The 22,752-nt window shown below is 32.4% G+C and overlaps 1 protein-coding gene across 1 annotated transcript; it reads right to left on the bottom strand.

The window, feature by feature from the left end:
- Positions 1–79: 79 nt before the first annotated feature.
- LOC145328266 (dynein regulatory complex subunit 11-like) lies at positions 80–21,350 on the bottom strand. Its single transcript, XM_080171890.1, has 31 exons — positions 21,307–21,350; positions 20,402–20,455; positions 20,192–20,230; positions 19,486–19,567; positions 19,144–19,179; positions 18,755–18,868; positions 18,206–18,306; positions 17,790–17,870; positions 17,046–17,117; positions 16,480–16,561; positions 16,109–16,183; positions 15,645–15,689; positions 15,174–15,253; positions 14,710–14,794; positions 13,922–14,028; positions 11,505–11,560; positions 10,876–10,965; positions 8,336–8,418; positions 7,737–7,802; positions 7,052–7,225; positions 6,745–6,798; positions 5,978–6,071; positions 5,449–5,502; positions 5,061–5,165; positions 4,415–4,497; positions 3,724–3,831; positions 3,095–3,201; positions 1,972–2,088; positions 1,609–1,683; positions 1,108–1,167; positions 80–226 (listed from the first exon to the last, which is right to left on the bottom strand). Exons 1-31 carry the CDS (start codon positions 21,348–21,350, stop codon positions 139–141), a joined length of 2,511 nt encoding a protein of 836 aa, XP_080028016.1. The 3' UTR covers positions 80–138.
- Between the last annotated feature and the right edge of the window lie 1,402 nt (positions 21,351–22,752).

Below are 22,752 nucleotides of genomic sequence, written 5' to 3'. Positions count from 1 at the left end.
GGCCTGCTATTGGTAATTTATTCAGCTGTGTATTGGACTATGATCGATCATTTGTATTGTATGACGTCATTTTTTTTACAGGTACTATAAAAAGGGACAAACTTTTCTTGATCATTGAACTTTTTTTTGATCATTTATCTATTTTTTCTTTGCTTTATCTTTTTTATCATCATCATCTCCTTCTAATAATTTAGTTTTCTTCTTACCAAGCGGGGTTTTCATATACCTGAAAATAGTTTAAAAATGTGTTATTTTCGCATCGTATAATAATAAAGCTTTCCGCGGATAGAAAAATGACAAATTTTTAAGATTGATTCCATTTTAGTCGGCTCAATGGCACTAAGACACGGGCCAACCAAACTGGTATTGGTCCTACGATTTTTATTTTATTTATTATGGAAATTGTCTATAATGCGATACTATCATGATTTTTCAGTATTGCCAAGGACGTGCTAATTCAGTAGGTATTATTCGGCTTCGAATCCATACTGAAAAAATGTAAGTTCTCTAAAAAAAAATACTGCTCTTATGTACAATTTGTACATAGTAATCAAATATTCATTTAATTAAATGTTATCTTAAACATTTTTCTCGTATTCATTCGGATCTTGGACAAAGTAGCTTCGGACAAAGTAGCTTTGGACGAAGAAGCTTCAGGACATTTACTTAAGAAAAGAAGCTTCTTAAGAAAAAAAGTCTCCAATAGTAATAAGGTCATGGCCGCAGCGCTCGGCACCCTGGCCTGCCTAGCCGCGGGCGCTCGGCCCCCTAGCCTATAAGCTAACCTAACCTAACCTAACCTAACCTAACCTAACCTATGTTAGCCTCAGAACATTTATTTAAGAAAAATATTATCAACTGATAATACATAGGTGGTTTAGAATTTCATGGATTTTACAAAAAGTGATTGGTAGATTTTTACAATTTTAAATATTGTTTTTACAATTTTTAATAATGTTTTTAAATTTTTTTGGTTAGGTTAGGTTAGGTTATAGGCTAGGGACCCGAGCGCCCGAGGCTAGGGAGGCCAGGGGGCCGAGCACTGCGGCCATGACCTTTATTAACAGTAGAGGCTACTCTAAATTGAAACAAATTTCTAAAAATTACCATGAGTTAAAAGCATCTTCTTCCTCTTTGTAGATAGGTTCACATTTGGCTAACACTATAGCATTGGGATTGTTTATCAATCAATTTTCAATCAATGACAATGTATATGTTGCCTTGAGGCAGGATTCAACGCAAAATGTAAAAAATTGAAGCTGGAAAAAGTAAAAGTTTTAGCCGAAGTATCCCGATTGACATTTTATTTCCTTCTAATATGACGTCAATCAGAATAAAGTTTGACCAAACGTTGTAATATTTGTATTCTTTTTTAGTAGACACTTTTACCAGCTTTAAATCTTGACCGTTGCACAACTAAAATATTCTGACATTGAAAGGTTTAGTGATTTTTTTACTTTTAAAAGAGAAGTATTTAACTTAAAACTACGAAGCACTTGAAAGTATTATTGAAAGACCAATTAAACAATAATTAAAGGTAAATTTAAACATATTTTTCTTCTCTTTTTATAGCTTGTTATTATTTGTTTTTTGATAAACTTTCCTGGAATAAATTCGCCAGCTTTTAATTTCTTGAATTTTTGTTGTAAAACTCTTTTTTCTGTTAGGGTCTCATTAACACTCCTAAAAAATATATACAATAATGTAAATTTAGCTGTTTAACAATTAAGCAGAGGCCTTCAAAGCATTTCACCAGGGGGGGGGGGGGGGGTTAAAAATTTTAGGAGAAAATCGAGCATCTTTGTATCTTATTTTAACTCTAAAATAAAGTTAGCTTACTATCTCAGTTTTAAAAATAATAGAAAATAAAAGAAACATTAGGAAAATAAAATATCTTTCAAATTTGAATTATTCTTTTTTATCATCTATTTTAGTATGCCCGTTCGTCCGTACGTTCCTTAGTGAAAGTACCTGACAATAGCACCACTAGTCCATCCTTCAGAAATTTTTGTCAGGGAACTCAGATCAAAATGGGGGTAAGCAATCTCCCCACCAACACTGGTTATCTTCTGCTTCCACAGACTATACCTGAACAATCAACAATTTAGGCATCTAGAAGTTTTTTTTATTGATGATGAACATCTTTTTCTTATTTATGTAGACTTTATATTATAAAATTGGGGTATAGTCCCTTTCGTGACAACGCCTCTTAAGGGGCGTTTCGTCGAATTTTCACAATGGATTTTGAATCTTTGATTATTTTTAGGTTAGGTTAGGTTATATTAGGTTAGGTAATTGCTTTGCAGAGTTAGGCTATTGGCCCCGCAGAGTTAGACCTCCCCCCCCGCAGGGGCTAGAAATAGAAGAAAAGCAACTATGAAAATACGAAGAAACGCCCCTTAAGAGGCGTTCACACAAAAGGGACTATACCCGAAAATTGTACATTTCGCAAGTTAATATTGTTTCTCTACTTTCCCTAACGAAAAAAATGACTTAAGTTAAAAATATAATAGATTTCCATCTGATGAACAATTATTTGTCTTTTTTATGCATCAAGTAAGTGAGAATTAGTTACTCCACCTTTATATTTTATTGCGCTAAATTGTGTAACTGACAAACTGACAATTTAATAGAGTAGCTGCGATACTACATTTCTTTTTACTTAGATAACATAAAATGTATTACTGACAAACTAAAATAGTTATTTCTCTCATCGTATTATAAACAGCTTTCCGCGGATATAGAATGTACAATTTTAAGATTAAAACCAGTTTTTTTAGCCCCGAGGAGCCGAAGGCACGGGCTAAATGAACTGGTTTCAATCTTATTATTGTACATTTTTATATTCGTAGAAAGCTGTTTATAATACGATGCTAGACATAGTTTTTTCGTATTGATGAGAACCGGTTCCTGTCCACCGGATTCGAATGTATAGAAATGTATTACCGACAAACTAAAAGGTTTGAGGGGGATAATTTCATGTATTTTGAAAATTCTGATGGGGTTAAAATGAGAGGTTTTAAGTTTGAGGGAGGAAACCAACCCTTCAACACACTCCCCCCCCCCCCCGCTTGAATGTTAATGTCTAGAATACCTATATGAATAGTCAGGTTTTGGCAGGTATAATATTTTCTGGTAGGTTTGTGTTAAACCTTTCTGATCACACTCCCATGGACACCTCGAGTTTCCTATCAGGATAACCTACAAAATAAACAAGAATAGTTATATCTCGCATCGTATTATAAACAGCTTTCCGCGGATATATAATGTACAATTATAAGATTAAAACCAGTTTTCTAGCCCCGAGGTGCCGAAGGCACTGGCTAAAAAAACTATTTTTGTTGTATAATTTGAAAAATTATATTTCCGGATAGTTTCAATATCTTGTACCCGGCCGGATATTTAAAATGGCCGGATATCCTTCACAACCCTAAAAAGTACATTAGGTTATACATAGGAATGGAGAGGACAATGGGCTATACATTTTACTTGTACCTAGAGTTTAATAAACACGTTCTCGCATTTTAAGTTTAAAAATTTCGTGTAATTTTATTAAATCTTGAATGGTTGTTTCAAAGAGAACTTCTCATTATAACTTTATAATCCCTATGTACAAAGCAAAAGTTCAGATGGTACAAATTACATAAATGAGCCAACCTTTACTAATTAAAATACTGATTATGGATTCTAATTGTATAAAAGCTATGCTCTACGGATAATTACCTGGTCTTCTGTAGAAATAGATTTGACAAGTTTAGGTAAATCCTTTTTCAGTCTTTTTGGGTCACTTTTATCCGTCTTGGAGACTTTCTTAACAAAGGTTTTCTCGGCCTGAAACATTTAGTTTAAGTTATTTTTGTTTAAACTAGAAGGTCATTAATTACCTTTCCTGAAAAGCGAGAATCTACAAATAGTTGAAAGTAGCTTATAGCGCCTAATATAAAATGACGTCATAAAATACAAATGACCAATAATTGGCCAGTATACATTTTAGCATTGTTCAATTTCAATGTACTGGCCTATCGTTGGTCATTAGTATTGCATGACTTAATTTTTATTAGGCACTATAAGCTGCTTTATTAGTTGTCTTTTATTGGACTAAAAACGGCTGTGGCATTGACAGCTGGCCATGAAAATAGGCAACTAAATTTTCTAGAGAAGCGACCAAAAGAGGGACGGGGGAATCAAGGGGATATGCAACCCTCTTAGGGTTCCATTAGGGGTTTAAAGTTTAAAAAGTTACACCCACCTCAAATTTCAGAGTGATGTTAAATAATGAGTTTCAGTATGGGATTTGACACATATATATATATATCTGAAAATAGTGCTGTGCACGCCACTTAAAGAAATACTGGTGTGGTTGCCAACCCAAGAAATAATAAGAAATTTGAAGAAAAAGTTAATGCCTTTTCACCTGATCTAAAAATATTACAGAAGGTTGTAAAAGTCGTCCTACTTTCGTCACCAAATGAATCAACATATTTAAACCAGACTTTCCTAAAATAAAGATAAAATGATCATAAATTACAATGGGTTCGCCAACCTAATTGGCAATTTTGCAAAAGTGCATGAAAAAATTTATATTAGAAGGAATTTGTTTTCAATAAAACCGAAAATTTTGCATAGAAATTTCAATAAATGAATTGCATGGTTACATGGCGTTTCTTCAACTGGTAGAAATCTAGCTGGATGTTTTTTTTGTCAAAATATCAAAATACAGTCATACTGGAAGAAACTGCCATAAATACATCTAACACAGGCATTTATGCAGCCAAAATTGTCATATATACATCTATTTCTTGCCAAATTAACATCTAAACTTTTTTATATGTCATAAAAACTTCCTGTACATTTTAATTAATTCTAATCAATAGAGAGTTGTTTGAAATGTACCTGGATATTTTCTAACAATATTTTTAACAGTAAGGGCAAATACTGTTGTTTAATGGCTTTAAGAGTTTACTTTGCACAATAATGAGACAACTACATTTTATTTATATTACACACAGTGGACCTATCCAATTTTTTTTTTACATATATTAGGATATAAATAAAGTTACCTGGATATTTTCCAACAATATTTGTAGCAGTCAGATCAAATAATGTTGCTTTTAATTCTGTACAGATGGCATTCAGCAGCATGCTTTTCCCACAACCTTCGGCTCCTACAAACAATTTTTAAAAAATGATAACTTTTTCTGAACTAAGATGATTTTTGATTTATTGAAGTTAAGAGAAGTAGTCTTTTTCCCTATTCTTAGCCTTTGCAGGGGCCCACTATTTTGCTACCAAGAAGTGAAACACACACCTCTCCCCCTAGTTTATATCAAAATAAGGGGGCTCCGTGATTGAGAGGAACCGCCAAATAACCTTCTAATAGGCAGAAAAACAGAAAAGTTTTTTTAAGGAAAAACTGAAACATTTTTCAAATGTATAAAAATAAATTACCTGCAAAAAGTACAGATTTTACATTTGGCGTGTTTTCTCGTAGTTCTTGTGATACTAAAAAAATACGGCTTATCATTAACATATCATAATACGAATCATTACAAAGGTACAATTATATATATGTATTTTGATTTAAAGAGGTGTAATTCAACATTATATTTTTTTCAAACTTTATTTTATGACAAAAATTAAAATCACAAAACCTTTCTTACATAATGGGAGGATACAATATTCAGCAACAGTCCTCCTGATATCTGAAGGGCCTGGACATACCCTTCTTATAGAGTAGCTACACTACTACTAATAGTAATACTTACATAATGGGAGGATACAATATTCAGCAACAGTCCTCCTGGTATCTGAAGGCCCTGGACATACCCTTGTTATAGAGTAGCTACACTACTACTAGTACTAATACTTACATAATGGGAGGATACAATATTCAGCAACAGTCCTTTTGGTATCTGAAGATGCCATGGACATACCCTTGTTATATGGTAGCTACACTACTACTAGTATTAATACTTACATAATGGGAGGATACAATATTCAGCAACAGTCCTCCTGATATCTGAAGGACCTGGACAGGGATCCTCCTCCGTTTTCTGGCTGGCCTTTCCAGACTTAAAATATTAGTATGTTAAAACGAAACATCCACTCCATGTCGGGAAGGTGATAGGTTCGAATCTCGGCCTGACACCGCGTCATAACTAAAGACTTTAAAAATGGCTCCTACTGCTGCTATGTTAGGTGCGCTATATAATAGTTAAGGGTTGGGATATGCCGTGGCCCAAAACAGACACAACTCATTACCATGCACAGTTAGGACTTCTCAGACAAAAGGGTTGGTTGTCTGATGGGCTAATGGACGCTTTACACTTCAATCATAAGACGCTGAGTATGTTTAAAGGTGTGTGGAGAGTATAGAACCCGAAGCGCCTACAAGCCCCCTAGAGTCATCAGCATCATGCCAAAACGAATCGTCATATTAAATAATTTCTGAAGTTAATTAAAAACTACATGGTAGAAGATTTGGGTATAGTCCCTTTCGTAACATCGCACCTTATGGGGCAACTCTTCCTCTTTTTTTTTAAAGTAGCTTTTCTCCTATTTCTAGCCACTGCGGGGGGCTCTAACCCTGCGGGGCCAATTACCTAACCCTGTGGGGCAATCAACTAACCCAACATAACCTAACCTAACCAAAAATAACCTATAAAAAGCCATCTTAAAAATACGACGAATCGCCCCATATTGGGCGATGTTACGAAAGGGACTATTCCCGAAGATTTAACTTACCCTAAGTTGTCCACCACTGAAAGAAATGTCTCCAAGAAAATCTGCTAGATTCACCTTTAAGTAAAAAAGTATAATCTAATTTCACTTTCTTATAAGGTACTAAAAAAGGAGGAACAAAAATTTCTTCTTATTTTATGGGGGATAAGGGAGTATTTAGAGTTTCTTATCTTTACGTTGATATATATAAAAATGTTAGATTTAGGAAACTCTAATTCCTAATCTTGTATAAATTTATAGGTTTTGTTCCAATGTCCTCTTAAAATTTTCCTTATTCCAAATTTATCTCTATAAAAACTATTAAATGTACCTTAGGATAAGACTTGATGATTCCATTGACGACCAGCTCTTCAAATAACGACTCTGTGGTTCTGTCAGGAGTTAAATCTTTATCTTTCTTCTTTTTTCCTTTCTTTTGCCCTTTCTTTCCCTTCTTTCTCTTCTTGCTGATCTTCCCTTTCTTACCCTTGTCTCTTTCTACAGCCTAGGAATTAACAAGGATGGTTGAGTTTAATAGTTGGGCTGCTGAAATGTATACAAAATTGCTGGTCTCAATTAGTTGTACTTTTTATGGAAGTTTCATCTATGTCTTGGGGTAGTTTAAAGCTATTTTCCTGGCCTCTTGTTTTCCTATAGAAGATAGGGGCAAAGCAATAAATTGGATTTATCACAAGGCAACAAAGTGATTGCGAAGTAAATGAAGTGAAGTAAAAATACATAAAGTAAAGGTTAGGCTTAAGCAATGAATTCAGGGATCTAAAGGGATAAGACAATGGTTGATAAATCAATTTATATTCCCAAAGTTTTCCCCTTCTGTAGATTACAATTAAGTATTGAAATGTTTAGGCACTCTAATGAACACTTTATGAACCAACCAATTAAAATTCAATAAAAGTCCCCAAATTTGTTGAGCCAACTAATAAGAAAATATTATAATAACATTGAGGACTCCCTCCCTAATGGAATTTCAATACAACCTAAATTAAAAAAATTACCGCTTTAAGAATTTCTAGTTCATCTCTCATAATATTATCAACCAATCTTCTTGTTTCTTCCTCAACCTAAATACAAAATTTTGTCATTTTGTGACATGGTCACATGATAATAAAAAAATCTTATGGCTATTTACAAAAACACTTATAGGGAATGAAAAAGAATCCTTTTAGGATTTTTTTCAATTGAGAACCTAATGGTAAAAAAGAGGATTACGGTAATCATCAGTGCCACAATTTATTACTAAAGCACTAACTAAACTGTCCCTTTTCAATAACGACGCTACTATACATCTGTTAGTCCGTCAATCAGACCTTAATGCTATGGTGGAAATGAGATTTACTCAGCTGGTAATGAAGCTATGCCTCTAATTTTTTGTCCAAATTCCCATCATTGTGGAGCATATTTAGGTATATAACAACCTTGACAGTACAAGATTTTTGTACTTCGCTACTTATGGATGTTGCTTATATAAAGTACTTTGTGTTATAAATTTACCTAAATTGATTGTGTAGTGTGTACCTATCTAACTAAAATAATTGTACCTTTTTTAAAGTAAGTTAAAGCAATTAATTCTAAAGATGATTAAGTTATTTATTACCTCCTTTCTCTTCTCAATGGCCAGTATTCCTCTATCCACACTCTGTTTGGGATTATTTACCTCATCCCTTTCAGACCAAATTCCTAAATTCAGTCAAAACTATTAACATCTTTTTGTTTATGAATTGAAAAGATAAAAATTACACATAAGTTGCGTTATAAAATTAAAAAACTTTTTATGTGTTGATTTTTACTTTTTTTTTACGAAATTTACTTAGATATAAAATTAACTAAATAAGAGAATATTAAAAAGAAATAGCTTAAAACCATCTCAAGACTTAAATCTGAAAATATAATGGCCTGAAACCATTACAGGAGCTATGCGAAGCTAACCTAAAAAAGAGATCACTCGATCAAAAGTTATTGAGTTCATAAGCTTCACACACAAAAAGCCTTACTACTTTATATATTAGGATATAAGATGATACATGCGACAGATATAAAAATAAAAATACATTATATTTGTGGAAATAAATAAAATAGTAATTTAAGTATTTTATCATACCTGTTTATCAATCGTTTAACTCTAAAATAATTAATTATTTAACAAGCGGTTAATTAATGAAAACAAACTATATTATTGAGTACTATTTTAATTCTAAGTTTATAAAATTATATCAAAGCAAAGCAATGGCAAAAAATCATAATTATTCGATTTATCACAGTTGCAAACATCTTTTTAATGGAACCCATGCAAGTTTAATGTTTTAGGTTTTTAATTGTTAGAAAAAATGACAATTTTGTTGTTTTAAATGTTGCTAAAAAATTATTTTGAAATGTTTGAAAAAGAATAACCTGAAAAAATAAAATTAAATCCAATTCCACAAAAAAAATATTCTATAGAATTAATTAATTAAAAAGAATATTTTTTAGAATCGAAGCTTCTTATTAGTTGCCAAGCTAATCATTAAGAATTTAAGATAGACGACTGAAATATTTGGTGAAGATTCCCTGTATCAATGAGCATCAAGTATATAATTGGGAATATTCCCTTTCGTGACATCGCACCTTAAGGGGCGATTTGTCGTATTTTTAAAATGGCTTTTTATAGGTTATTTTAGGTTAGGTTATATTGAGTTTGGTGATTGCCCCACAGGGTTAGGTAATTGGCCCCGCAGGGTTAAGGCCCTCCACAGGGGCTAGAAATAGGAGAAAACCTACTGTGAAAAATACGAAGAATCGCCCCTTAAGGTGCGATGTCACGAAAGGAACTATACCCATATAATTTACTTCATCTGTTTCTTAATTTAAGCTTTCTTAATTTTTATAATTATTGCATATTTATTAACTGAAAAATTTCTCTTTAATTTATTTGGTTTATTTGCCCTTCCATGAATTTTGTTGTCATCTTTGTGTTCATATTTTTGATTAAAATCATAAATTTATCATAAATAATAGGAAAACTCAAAAGGAGATAAATAATTTTTTGATTAACAGAAATATGAATTTATTTCCAATTGACCTATCACTGAATTCATTAATTTAAATACTATCTAAGCAAGCACTTTTTTAGTTTTTAAAGCGTTTATTTTTATATTCATTAAATGGCTAAACCTTTTTAAAAAATACTATTAGCTACAGCAAAAATAAAGGCATTTTAAAAGCAACATGGGTTTAATTTAAATCTATCTAAAGCTATAATTTCAATTTATATTAACTAATTATTTTATGTGTCAGTTAACCTAAAAATTATAAATTCATTATAATTAAAAGCAAATATAACTTATGCAAGCAATATTTAGGAAGATTTCAAGTTATGGGGATGAACCATCTAAACACAAAAATAAATCCTGGAGATACGGAAAGTGTCATGTGTGACGCCATAAAAATGCGTCTAAATCCATCTTTTTTTTACGGCTTTCCTTTCCCACTTCTCCTCTCATACTTTCTTTTTTTATGACGTCAGACATGACACTTTTTGTGTCTCCATAAAGCCTCTTATGCAGGTAGCTATCAAAACAGCCCAAAAAACAACTCCCACAAAAACCTTTTTATATTTTGACTTTGAGATGTGACGATAGCCCGCATTGGTAGACATTTATGGTCAAGGCCCCGCAGGTAGAGAATCAAGATAAGGCAATAAATGATATTTGTTATCTTGTTAGGATAGGTTATTTAGTATTATCCCTTGAACCAACAGGTGAAACTTAAGAATCCTTTCCCACTACTTTGCAAGACAGTAGTTTTTCGAGGCTTTCAATGTCCTTACTTAATCTAACCTAACCTAACGTAAGTTTATCTTATCTTCTTTCAGATTCAAAAAAATTTAGAGATTTTTTATTAGGGATTGCTGATTAGAACTAGACTTATATGATGAGGCCCCACAGGGCTATAAAATATAGCATATCAAAATCAAATGATAAATAGATATGGGAAAAGTTGCTCCAGTGTTTGATTGATTAGGTAGGATGGTTATTTTTGTGTTCAAGTGGTTTTTCGTGCCATAACAAAAATTCTAATATTTTAACTAAATAATATCTAAAAGCTTCTATTTTAGTTATTTATTATGTAGCAGCAGGGTTTTTATTTGTGTCAACAAACCAAAGGCAGCGAAACAAAATGCTTCGAGTTTTTCTATTCCCGGATTTCTCGGATACTCTAAAATCTTCTTTCCTCGCGCTGGTTCACTTTCTTTACACATTACACCACATTTTTGCATTTTTATTGGATAACGAAAAAAAATCAACTCTAAATTCCCTTTCATCCCCCCTATGAAGCGCTGGAGAATATCATATGTGACGTCATAAAAATAAGTTTAAAAAGGAGGGAAGGGAGGAAAGGTGGGAAGGAAACCCCTAAAAAAGAGATGAGTTTAGACGTATTTTTATGACGTCACACATGATACTTTCCAGTGCTTCATCAGTACCAAAGGAATAATTAAGCACTTTAGAATTAAGAGAAAAATGATCATTCTTAATGGTATTTCTAGGTAGAATTCTATCAGTGTAGAGTAAAAGAAAGAAGACTCATTAAGACAATTTCGCCGTTTTTGAGACTTCAAAACAAACAGACAAATATAAAACTGTTAAAGTTTTTTTTTTATAGAGAAGTTCAGGTTTTCAAAAAGCCTTTAAAATATTTATTTATAAGTGTGCTTTAATGTCTTTTATTCCTCAAAATTGATTTAAGTTTGTTATTGTTGCTCTACACTCCAAATTTTATAAAATTACCTTCAAATTCTTGATCTGCTTCTTTGATTGTTTGGAAGAAATCAGAGGCCTGAAGTCTGAAAAAAAACATTTTTCATACATTTTTAAGATTATGTTTTGGCAGACAGCTTTGCAAGTAAATTTGGATCTCATAGAATCATCCCATTAATTATAACTTTTTTGCAAATACCTTACTTCCATTTAGAACCGTCCAATTAATTTATAAAAAAATTCTGTTATCTTCTTAATTTTTGGAATCATCTTGCAGATTAAAGTTTTTACTTTTTAAAAATAATATATAAAGCATAGCAATTTCAGAGACATTTTCCTTAAATCGAAGCTCTTTATAATGCTTTAAAAAACTACTTCATACAATACAAATGACCAATAATACACAGACTAAATTAACAATGACAGGCCTTATACATTTTAATTATCCAATGGTAGGCCAGTATGGCTTCATTTTTTAGGCACCATAAAAAGCTTCCTTTTGATCCTACAAAACTGTACTTCTTCTAGGGCGTTCTGTACCGATAGTACACTGCCTACTGCTCGTGCTTTTGCACTAACAGTGTCCGTCCGGCCTACATGTTTTTAAGGAGAGAGAGAACCCGGCTACTGTTCTCCCCCTCCGTTGTCAAAAAAAGACTGCTGCAGGTTCCAGGTTGCCCTGTACATTAGGGTGGGTCGATTTTGAAATTTTACTTTAGTAGACATTGGCAAGGGTTACTGGGCCAATATACTTGAAAGAGATTTTTTAATCCAAAAACAATTCGGGCGCGCGAGGGTAATAAAATGTGCCCAACCCCCTTATAAAACCAAAAATTGAAATTCCTTCAAACACAGGCATGTTGCATATCAAAATGACCGCATTGAAATGCTGATTACAGATCTGAAAACTGTTTTGAAAAATATTGATTCAGTCTGAAATGATTTTCAAATAACCTACCAAAATGAACAATTTTTACTAAATCAGCTGTTTTTAGTAGCGAAGCTACTCTATAATTCACCTTGTCCGTCCGTCAGTCCGTCAGTCCGTAACGCTATGGGGGAAATGGGATTTACTCAGCTCCTGTAAAAGGTGGAATGCTGAAATTTTTTGACAACGTTCCTATCATTAAGGAGCACAATATATTATACAACATCAATGGCGATAGGACCGCTTTTTAGCAGGGTTTAGGCTATTTTTGTATTTTTCACATTTTTCTCCATATCTTCAGTGTTTATGGTGCGATTTTAAATTTTTTTTCAGTTATAGATATCAACATTAAATTTCCAGTTATTTAAAGATAACAACTATGAAGGTTAGACTGCCTTTAAGCAGGTTTTAGGCTATTTTTGTATTTTTCACATTGTTCTCCATATCTTTGGTGTTTATGGTCCGATTTCCAAAATTTTTTTAGTTATAGATATCAAAATTAAATTTCCTGTCCTTTAAAGAAAACAACTATGACAGCCAGACTGCCTTTCAGCAGGTTTCAGGCTATTTTTGTATTTTCCACATTTTTCTCCATATCTTTGGTGTTTATGGTACGATTTTCAAAATTGTACATACATATCAAAATAATACATATCAAAATCAAATTTCCTGTTGTTTAAAGCAAACAACCATGACGGTTAGACTTACTTTTTGCAGGTTTTTGGCTATTTTTAAATTTTTCTATATCTTTGATGTATATAGTCCGATTTTCCAAATTTTATTAAGTTAGGATTTAAAAATTAAATTGTCTGTCGTTTTAAGAAAACAAGCATGGCGGTTTTTGCTATTTTTATATGTTTTACATATTTCCCCATATCTTTGGAGTTTTTGGTCCAATTTTAAAACTTTTTTGGGATATCAGTATCAAAATAATTTTTCCCATTGTTATGAGCATCTTTTATGTAATTTACTTTGACCGTCATCATTATACAAAATAAAACAGGATTTCTTGTTTATTTTCTCCAATAAATCAATTAATGAATACACTTTAAATATACGTATATGATTTTTTGTGCTTCGCTACTTATGGATGTTGTCATCCTTGTTAGGTACTAAATGAGATCTTATTCGAACTAGGAGCAATAATTTTCATAACGGTTTTCAGATTCGTAATCAGCATTTCAATGTGGTCATTTTGATATGCAACATGCCTGTGTTTGAAGGAATTTCAATTTTTGGTTTTATAAGGGGGTGAACACTTTTTATACCCCCCGCGCGCCGGCAGCCATAAGAGCCAAGTCACTTTTGAAACTTGAATAGAACTTATCATACATATATATGACTTCCGCAACTTATGATAACAGTAAAATCTAAAAAGGGGAAAATGAACCCACCCTACTGTACATTCCAGTTTTGTCTTCTCTGGCCTCCTGGTCGGTTAGCCATCCGGATGGACGTTCCCGCTTGGACCACGTGGAGGTCCGACCATACCCCAAGCCCTACAAAACTGTAATCCTACCTGAAGCCAACTTCATCCTCTTCTATCTCTCCCTCCTTATCTTTCTTTCCTTTCTCTGGCTCTTTCTTTTTCTCCTCTTTCTTTCTGCCTGTCTCCGGCTCAGAGTACTAAAATAAGATATTAAAAAATAAGAGTTCTATAAAGCCTATAAAAAATGACGTCATACTTGCATACCATTGGTTAATTAAAATGTATACTGGCATGCCATTGGTAATTAAGTCTGTGTTGTTGCTTATCATTTGTATTGTATGACGTCATTTTTATAGGTACTACAAACAGCTCCACAAGATTGACTATGCAACATCCATTATCAAGTCATGGATGGACCAACAGACAAAATAAAAAATCAATAAAATGATCAGTAGTTATGAAAAAGTTAGAGAGAAAAGGAAGATATTAAGGATCACGAAACCTCATAAACTATTTATAAGATGTCTTTTGTTGTCTAACTGTATACTGGATGCTCTTTGGAACGGGGTAACTTCACTAAAAAATCATATATCTATTCTAGATATGCTCCAAAATGAAGGGAATGTGGACGAAATTTTTTTTAAATTCATTTCGAAAATGTTGTGGGGTATGTTTCAGTGCTCGATAGAAACTTTTAGGAAAAGCACCAAAATTACCTTGTTCGAGGGGACAAAGTAGATCAAAATCAGTATGTGACGTCATAAAAATGAGGGATTATCCATCTCTTTTGTAGGGGTTTTCTTTCCCACACCTCCTCTCCGCATCTCTCATTTTTTGACGTCTGAACTTTTTTTGAGCGTTTTTCTGCCCTCACTTACCTGGTCCGCAATTTCAGGGTTAAATATGACATTAGATCCTCCCTCTTCGTCTGAGGGGTATTCTGGAAATCTACCCTGCTCCTCCCTTAAATAAATGTCATCAGAAAATAATTAGAAATTCAGAAAGTCGTCGGGGGTATTTTCTTGACTTATTAATGGGACAACGGAAAGTGTCATATGTGACGTCATGAAAATACGTCTATTACCCATCTCTTTTTTAGGGGTTTCCTTTCCAACTTCTCCTCTCATCCTTCCTTTTTAGACGTAGTTTTATGGCATCACACATGACACTTTCCGCTGTCGCCTAATCAATAACAAACAAGATAAAAATACGCAAACTTGAAGAAAATACAATGAGAAAAAAGATTGATTAGAAACTCGAATTTTAGTTGAAATTCATGTTATAAACATATATTTAATAAATATTGTTAGTTTTAAATGTCAAAATGAAAAAAATGTTTTACTTTTCTTTCCAGAACCATTGTCTAATTTCATCCTTCATCCTTTCTGTCAGATCAGGACCTTCTGTCACATGGATTTCTTCCTGGCATAAAAAGTAACTAGTAAGATACTTCCGTATAAAGCAAAATGTACTATCAAGCGGCCAAACCAAAGAAAAGTAGCGGGACAAAGTGTCACAAACGTGACGTCATAAAAATGAGGGATTATTCATCTCTTTTTAAGGGGTTTTCTTTTCCACTTCTCCTCTTATCTCCCTTATTTTTATTACTTCACATGGCTGATTAATGAGACACTTTGACCTGCTACAAAGAAAACATTTAAACTTTTGTGTTGATAATATATCTAAATAAGAATCACATTTTAAAAATGTCATAAGATAAGTTAGGCGATGATATGTCAGTAATGGCCATTAAGCACATATTAAAAAACCTTGGCACTTGTGAATTAAAACAAAATAAAATTATAATGTTTACCTTGCAATCTATTAATGCTGCTTGATAATGCTTTTCATATTCAACCTAAGAAACAAGAAAATTATTTTATATATTCTCAATGTATTTTCTACCATTTTTTTTTGTTTCTAAAAATAATTCCCCTTTCATCTTTTAAAGACAATTTTTAGACGTTTTTTTCTTCATATGTTTAATCACATAATCCTATCATATAAAGCATTTTTTGAATGTAGCGAAGGATCTCGCTAGCCGCTGAACCGGTTTTGGTACCCTTTTAGTAAAGCTTCTAATAGATCTTGGCAAGGTTTATAATTATTTTAGGGAGTGTACCTCAAGCTTCTAAAGACAAATTGCCCATAGAAAAAAAAATCATCCCAAAATATTTTAGTACTGAAATTAAAAGTGGAGGGTATACTTCCCTTCCCCCCATCCCCCTTTCTCTCAAGTTACCTTAGGCCTCTTGAATTAAAGATTAAAAAATTCACCTGGAGTTCTCTCCTAAAGGCTGAAATTTGTTCAAGTTTTTGTTGATATACAGTTGGAAAATCTGTTGGTGCAGACTAACAAAAAAAGTAAAATATAAGAAGTTTAAATATAAAGTTTATCTTATTAGCAACTACTTTGCATTTAGTAAAATCAGGGCACGGCAGCCGCGCATAAGCCTTAAATTAAAACCAACTTGTGTGCAAAAAGTAAAATTCTTAAAAAAATGATTTTCTGTTTACGAACATGTTTAAACATCAATTTTACTTATTCTTACACGTGGATGACATGCGGCTGCCCAGCCCTGGTAAAAATAATCAGGTTTTTCAAATCAAAGGCTTGAAGTTTTCTGTTTGCGTTAGATTATGCATACCATTCCAATAAACATGAGTTCTTCTTGACGTTGTTTTCTGATATTCTTTCTTGTCAAGTGACCTCGCCAAATACGTTGGATTCTAAATATTAGAAATATTGGGTATAGTACCTTTCGTGACAACGCCTCTTAAGGGGCGTTTCGTCTTATTTTCACACTAGATTTTCTCCTATCTCTAGATCCTGCAAGGGGCTCTAACTCTGCGGGGCCTATTGTCTATTATAAATAAATCTTAAAAGACAATCAATAAATCTTGATGTAATGGAAAGGCCAAATAACAAATCAAATATAGTCTTTTTGTAATCACTAAGATTTAATAACTACTTTACCTCGTTTAAAAAACTTTTTATAGTGCCTATAAAAAATGACGTCATACTGGCCTACCATTCAATTAAAATGTGTCCTGACCTGCCATTGGTAATATAGTCTGTGTCATTGGTCATTTGTATTATATGACGTCATTTTGTTAAAGGCACTATAAAGATCTTCCCTGTTTTCAGGTTAAGGCATTTCTCAAGACATACAGTTAACGTAAAAGACTTACCTTACATCAATATTTAATTTACCTTATAACAGCTTGTACTTCGCCGATAGCCTTTTCTCCTGTCTTTGCTCGTTTTTCAGCCAACTCTTGATTTCTATGTAAAATAATTACAACTATCAAATACTTTGTTAAAGCCTAGCTTACATTAATACAACAATTCTTTAAATATCCTATAGTAAGGTATTTTTTGTCTGTAGCTAAAGATCTCGGGAATGGCTGGTCCGTATGGGTAATTCTTTTCAGGGTAGGTTTATATATGTGGTGTTGTGGTCTTAGGCTATTTTTTTGACATATTCGTCCTCTCCTAGAGGCTAGGAACGCATCAACTAGTATTTTCAAAGCCAATAAAGCTAATAAAGTAATCATGACTTCTAACAAGAAAAAAATACTTAATATTGTATAATACACTAGCGGCTACGCCCCCTAGAAGCCTCTAGGGGCACTAAAGGTAGGGGGGAAAAGTCGACCTCATCCGATTTTAAATTTGTGTTCAAAAGAGTAAAAAGATATTAATTTTTTTAAGGGGGGGGGGGTGAAGACACCCTCCCCAAAAATAGTTTGAAACCTTCCCAGGACCTATAAGAAACTTCCCTGTAAAGGAGAACAATATCGGTTCAGCGGTTAGCGAGATCCTTCGGGACAGACAAAAACCACTTACTACTTTATATAATAGGATTACGCGATATGTTAAAGATTTAAATTTAGCTCTGGAAAAAAGCATGGAACTTTTTCTTGGAGACTTTCTGAAAGGGATCATATTTCTTACCTGATGTCATTCATCAGCTTTGCTCTCAGTCTTCCCTGTCTGGCTCTTTCGTGTCGTTGTAGCAACAAAATGGCTTCTTTCCTACAATAAAAATTTATTTTTAATTAATCTCAGGTTATTTTTAACATTACATAAAAAAAATCAGAATGATTCTGTCTTTCTGTCGGTTACAAAATTTCGTTCTACCCTCTCATTTATTTCATTTTTTTTCTATCTCCAGAATGATTGTTATAGTTTTCAGTCATTTTAAAAAAAGCATGTTTCATCAACTTTCTATGGACAATTTTTTATAAATAATTGTTCAATTCGTATTTTGCAAGAAAATTGCTTAAAATCTACTCTTGGAGTTTTGATTTATAGTCTTTCCAATTTAATTAAAAGAGAAATTTTATTTTACAAGAGTTTTAAGAAATGACCTGTCCATAGTCTTTTCTTCTTTATCCGAGGTGCTTCTTGTAATCTTCTTTTTTACTTCAGCCATCTTCTCTTCCCAATACTCAACCTCTTCAAACCTTTCCTTAATAGGAATGGACATGAAATCATGGTTATTAAAAACTTCATTGAATACAAAATAATTTATTTTTCCATATTGTTTCAAATTAAAAATCATACTTATTTGTGAATAATTGCAACAATAACTCAAAAATAAAACAAATCTAGTTAAAAAACAAGATACCTTTCTGTAACTAGACAAAGTGTCTTTAAAATCAGCCATGTAACGTCATAAAAATGACGGATTATCCATCTCTTTTTAGGGGTTTTCTTTCCCACTTATCCTCTCATCTTTCTCAGTTTTATGACGTCCCATGGCTGATTTATATCCAGCTACAAATTTTCTACTGTGTATGGCGAATGGGGTACGGCTTATTTTCAGGTAGCCATTGATTCTTCAAGTATGCAGCAAATGTGGTTGCGGCTACGGATAATGAATCCGGTAAATTATTAGCACAAAATGCGCCACTAACCTTAGTCATGTAGGAGGGAATAACAATATCAATCTTGTCCGGAGTAATTTTGAGATCAGCCAGAACATCATCAAGACAAGTAAACTCGTTCAAATCAAGATTCACTATTTCATGCTGAAAAACACAATGTTAATTTTACTATAGAAAAGTTTCTTTTGGTAACTGATTTTTTAATGTCACCAAATGGAAGTGGGTATAAAGAAAAGAAATAAAGAAAGACAAACCAGTAGAAAAATTTCATTTAAAACTGTTTGCAATAATCCTATTCCCTTGTCCCTGGTTTTTAGAAAATTACACTACGAGTGCATTTGAATACACGGCTATAAGTTTTATAATTTTTGTATATAAAACTTGTATTAAATCATTTCATATAAATAGATAATAATTACCTTTAATTCAAGTATTCTGCCAATAACAGCTTCAAGAACTTTTCTGTTATTGCAATTAAATCAAAACAATGTATATTCTAAATTTAATTTTGATTGTGATAACTTTTGATTTTGAGTGTTAGAAAACTAATCTTAGAATGGGGTAAAATTTAAAAACAATTCTGAACGTTATAAACAATAATTTTTATGCCTTTTAAAATAGGAAAAGTTTTTTTAATTTTCTATTTACTTATCTATATAAGAAGCTCCACTGTAAAGGAGAATCATTTCTGTTTAGCAGTTAGCGAGATCCTTCGATAGAGACACATATTCTATTACTTTGATATAAGGATCTATTTAATTTAATTTCCTGATGAGAAGCCGTTTTTGTGGATGGATAACTTGATCATAGCACAGGTCCAAGTTTCGATATACAATTATATATCTAAATTAAACAAATAATCAAGTAAGATAAAACCTATCAAAACCCAAAGTATTGAAAAATATTGAATAATAATATGTAAGACACTGCTAATGAGAAAATATGAACATAAAAGAGAAATATAAATTCTAATTGATTCTAAGCAGGGCTCGGCAGCCGCGCATAAGCCTCCAATTTAAACCCACTTGTATGCTAAAAATAAAATTCTGAAAAGATGGATTGTCTGTTTAGGAGAAGGTTTAGACATGCAGCTGAATTTCAAAGTCAAAGTTAATATTTTACTGAGGCTTTCATACTTCTGACGCGCGGCTGCCAGTGCTGGGCCCCGGCTCTAAATATCATTGTCCAAAACTTTTATTGACAAAGGCCAAATTGACTCAAAAATCAGTCATATGACGTCATGAAAATGAGGGAGATGAATAGAGAAGTGAGAAAGAAAACCCCTAAAAAAAGATGGATTTTTAGGACGTCATATGACTGATTTTTGAGTCACTTTGGGCTTTGTCCTTTTAAATAATTAATGAAAGTTATAATTATTGACTTTTTAGTCATTTGCAGTCAAACAGATTAGCAGACAAACCCTGTTTGTAGTGTAGCTACACAACAAATTCAAAATAAAATTTTTACCTGATGTATAATTTTGAAACATGCTTAAAAGACACATCTCTGAAAGAAAAACATATGCATTAAAGTATAAATGTCGTCTTAGAAGCTTTATATCAGTTTTTAAGTCAATTTAAAGGCATTTTTATAAATTTTCCTGAAAAATATCCTTAAAATTAAATTTTTAAAATTTTCATTTATTTTATATTACTAAATATTAATAAATTTGTATACCTATTTCTTTCTGGTTTTAATTCTTGAAGTTCATCTTCAGTTTGAACTATTTTTCTAAGAAAAAAAAGAAAAAAGTTAAAAATATGAATTTAATCTTTGATTAAACACTTTATGGTATTTAAATCCAATATCCCCCCCCCCCCTCCAAAAGGGAAAATTTTATGATATTCTTTTAATAACTTTAATATTTAATAATCCAAAGGTTCCTCATAGGGAACTTGGTGAAATGGGGGTTGGGGGGAGACGCGATTTCTATTGGGATAAAAGATATTACGTTCAACAAAATATATAAAAATCTCCCTGGACCTACAAGAAGCTAAACTGTAAAGGATAACCATATCCTTACAACAGACACATACAAACATTCTATTGTTTGTTTGTCTGTTGTATAAAAGGATATTATAAAAATTAGGGATGGCAATCCGACGAATTTTCGGGTCGGATTCGGATTCGGATTTTTACAAAAATCCTCCAAAAATCAAAACGGATTAACTGTGGATTGCGGATTCTTGTTTTTTTCGGATTGCAGATTCTTGCAATATTTTAAAAAGGTCTTTTTTTAAAACAATTTTTTTGGCCCCTACAGAGGTCATTTTCTAACCCTTACTTAACCTAACCTAACCTAAACTAAGCATAAAAAGCTACTGTAAAAATGAAATACAAAAAAATTTGGGACGCTACTCACCATTTTACTTGTAGTTAAGAAACAATAAAATACTTTTTTGATTTTTGCCTGCCACATGTTAAAGAAAAAAATTTTACGTGCTAAAAAAGTCATGAAAATTAACAATCCAAAACCGGTATTTAATTTGCGGATTGCGAATTTGGATTCTGGGTTTAAAAATTGTCCATAAATTAAACGATTCCAAAATCCGGATTCGGATTGCCAACTATAATAAAAATACCTGATTTCCGCGTGGGTTTCAATCCATAGATTATTGTATGTCATATAAATAAAATAAATGTTTAAGTAATCATTTTAAAACTTTAATAGCTAATCTTTTGTATTTGAGAGTGAATCTTTATTTTATAAAAAACATAAATACAAACGACGATTTCCCTCAGAGCTCTCAGTCGAGCACAGGAATCTCCCTCAATTGTTATCAAACTATTCGTTATCCGTAGGATATGATTATAGGTTAGGTTTTGTGTAGATACGTAGGTTCAGGGCATAAACTAGCCCTCTCCCCTATTTTCAATATATCTAAAAACTTCTGGGAGGGCAGCAAACAATCATACTAAGAAAAAGATGCAACTCTTCATAAATTTAACTACAAGTATTTAGGGTATCTGTATTCAAAGGGGAATATAATAGGCAGAAAAATAGCCTAAAACTATCCTAAGAATGAAATATAAAAATAAAACAGCCTAAAACTACCCTGGGACCTAAGTGAAGCTTCCCTAAACAGGATAAGCTAATCAGTTAAGTAGTTATTGAGATCCTAAGCTTCAGACAAAAAATAACCAAGGGATAACAAAGCTAAATAACAAAATTCACCTGTTGGACATTTTGCCTTAATATAATTATTTTCCAGTTTCGTATTAATATAATTTCCCTCTGAAATAAAGAGAGTAACTAACTTGTAAACTTGTAACAACCCTCTTGGACAAACTTACTATTTCTTGTAAATTTGGTTTGATCAATACTTTAGGATGTATGGATAGGCGAATGGAAGATAAATTCACCTTCAGAAATACTTAAAATCATATTTCTCGTATTCATTCGAATCCGGTGGATAGGAACCGGTTCTCATCCATACGAAAAAACTATGTCTAGCATCGTATTATATCCAGCTTTCTACGAATATAAAAATGTACAATCATAAGATTAAAACTAGTTTTTTTAGCCCGTGCCTTCGGCATCTCGGGGCTAAAAAAAACTAGTTTTAATCTTATAATTGTACATTCTATATCCGCGGAAAGCTGTTTATAGTACGATGCGAGAAATAACTATTACCGTTCGCTAAATAACTATAATTTCCTTGTTTATTGTTTATTTATTGATTAATTGACAACGATTGTTAAAAATTTATTTTCTATAAAAATGTTCATGTTGCTGCGCTATGTTTCAAACCACCAATCCTATATTTTTCTCAATTTGACTACCCTGTTTTCTTTTCAATACTTTAAACCAAAAGCTTGCAGAAGGGAGGTGTAGGAGGGGTGTCAACACCACCTTAAAATTACATTCTTTGCCAATACCCTTTGCACGCCACTGCTTTAAATATGTGCAGTAGAGAAAAGAACTAAAAGATATATTGATAGATATTCAATTACAAAAATTCTTTTTGATGTGTTATATTTTCAATTTAATAGGGCATTTGACAATTTTTGAATTAAAATAATTACTG

Source organism: Acartia tonsa, chromosome 1 (genome assembly GCF_053477335.1).
Source record: "Acartia tonsa isolate MP-2025a chromosome 1, ASM5347733v1, whole genome shotgun sequence".
In the NCBI taxonomy this organism is placed as follows: Eukaryota; Metazoa; Arthropoda; class Copepoda; order Calanoida; family Acartiidae; genus Acartia; species Acartia tonsa.
Note: the sequence above shows the minus strand (reverse complement) of the source record. Positions and strands in the feature narration are given on the sequence as shown.

Bases quoted from the DNA above. Each gene is read 5' to 3' on its own strand.
- LOC145328266 (XM_080171890.1), bottom strand. From the start codon at position 21,350: ATGACATACAATAATCTATGGATTGAAACCCACGCGGAAATCAG. The intron at 19,568-20,191 runs GTAAAAATTTTA...TGTTTAATTTAG, and splicing joins GTTTCAAAATTATACATCAG to ATATATAATTGTATATCGAA. The intron at 6,799-7,051 runs GTACATTTAATA...TTTTACTTAAAG, and splicing joins TCATCAAGTCTTATCCTAAG to GTGAATCTAGCAGATTTTCT.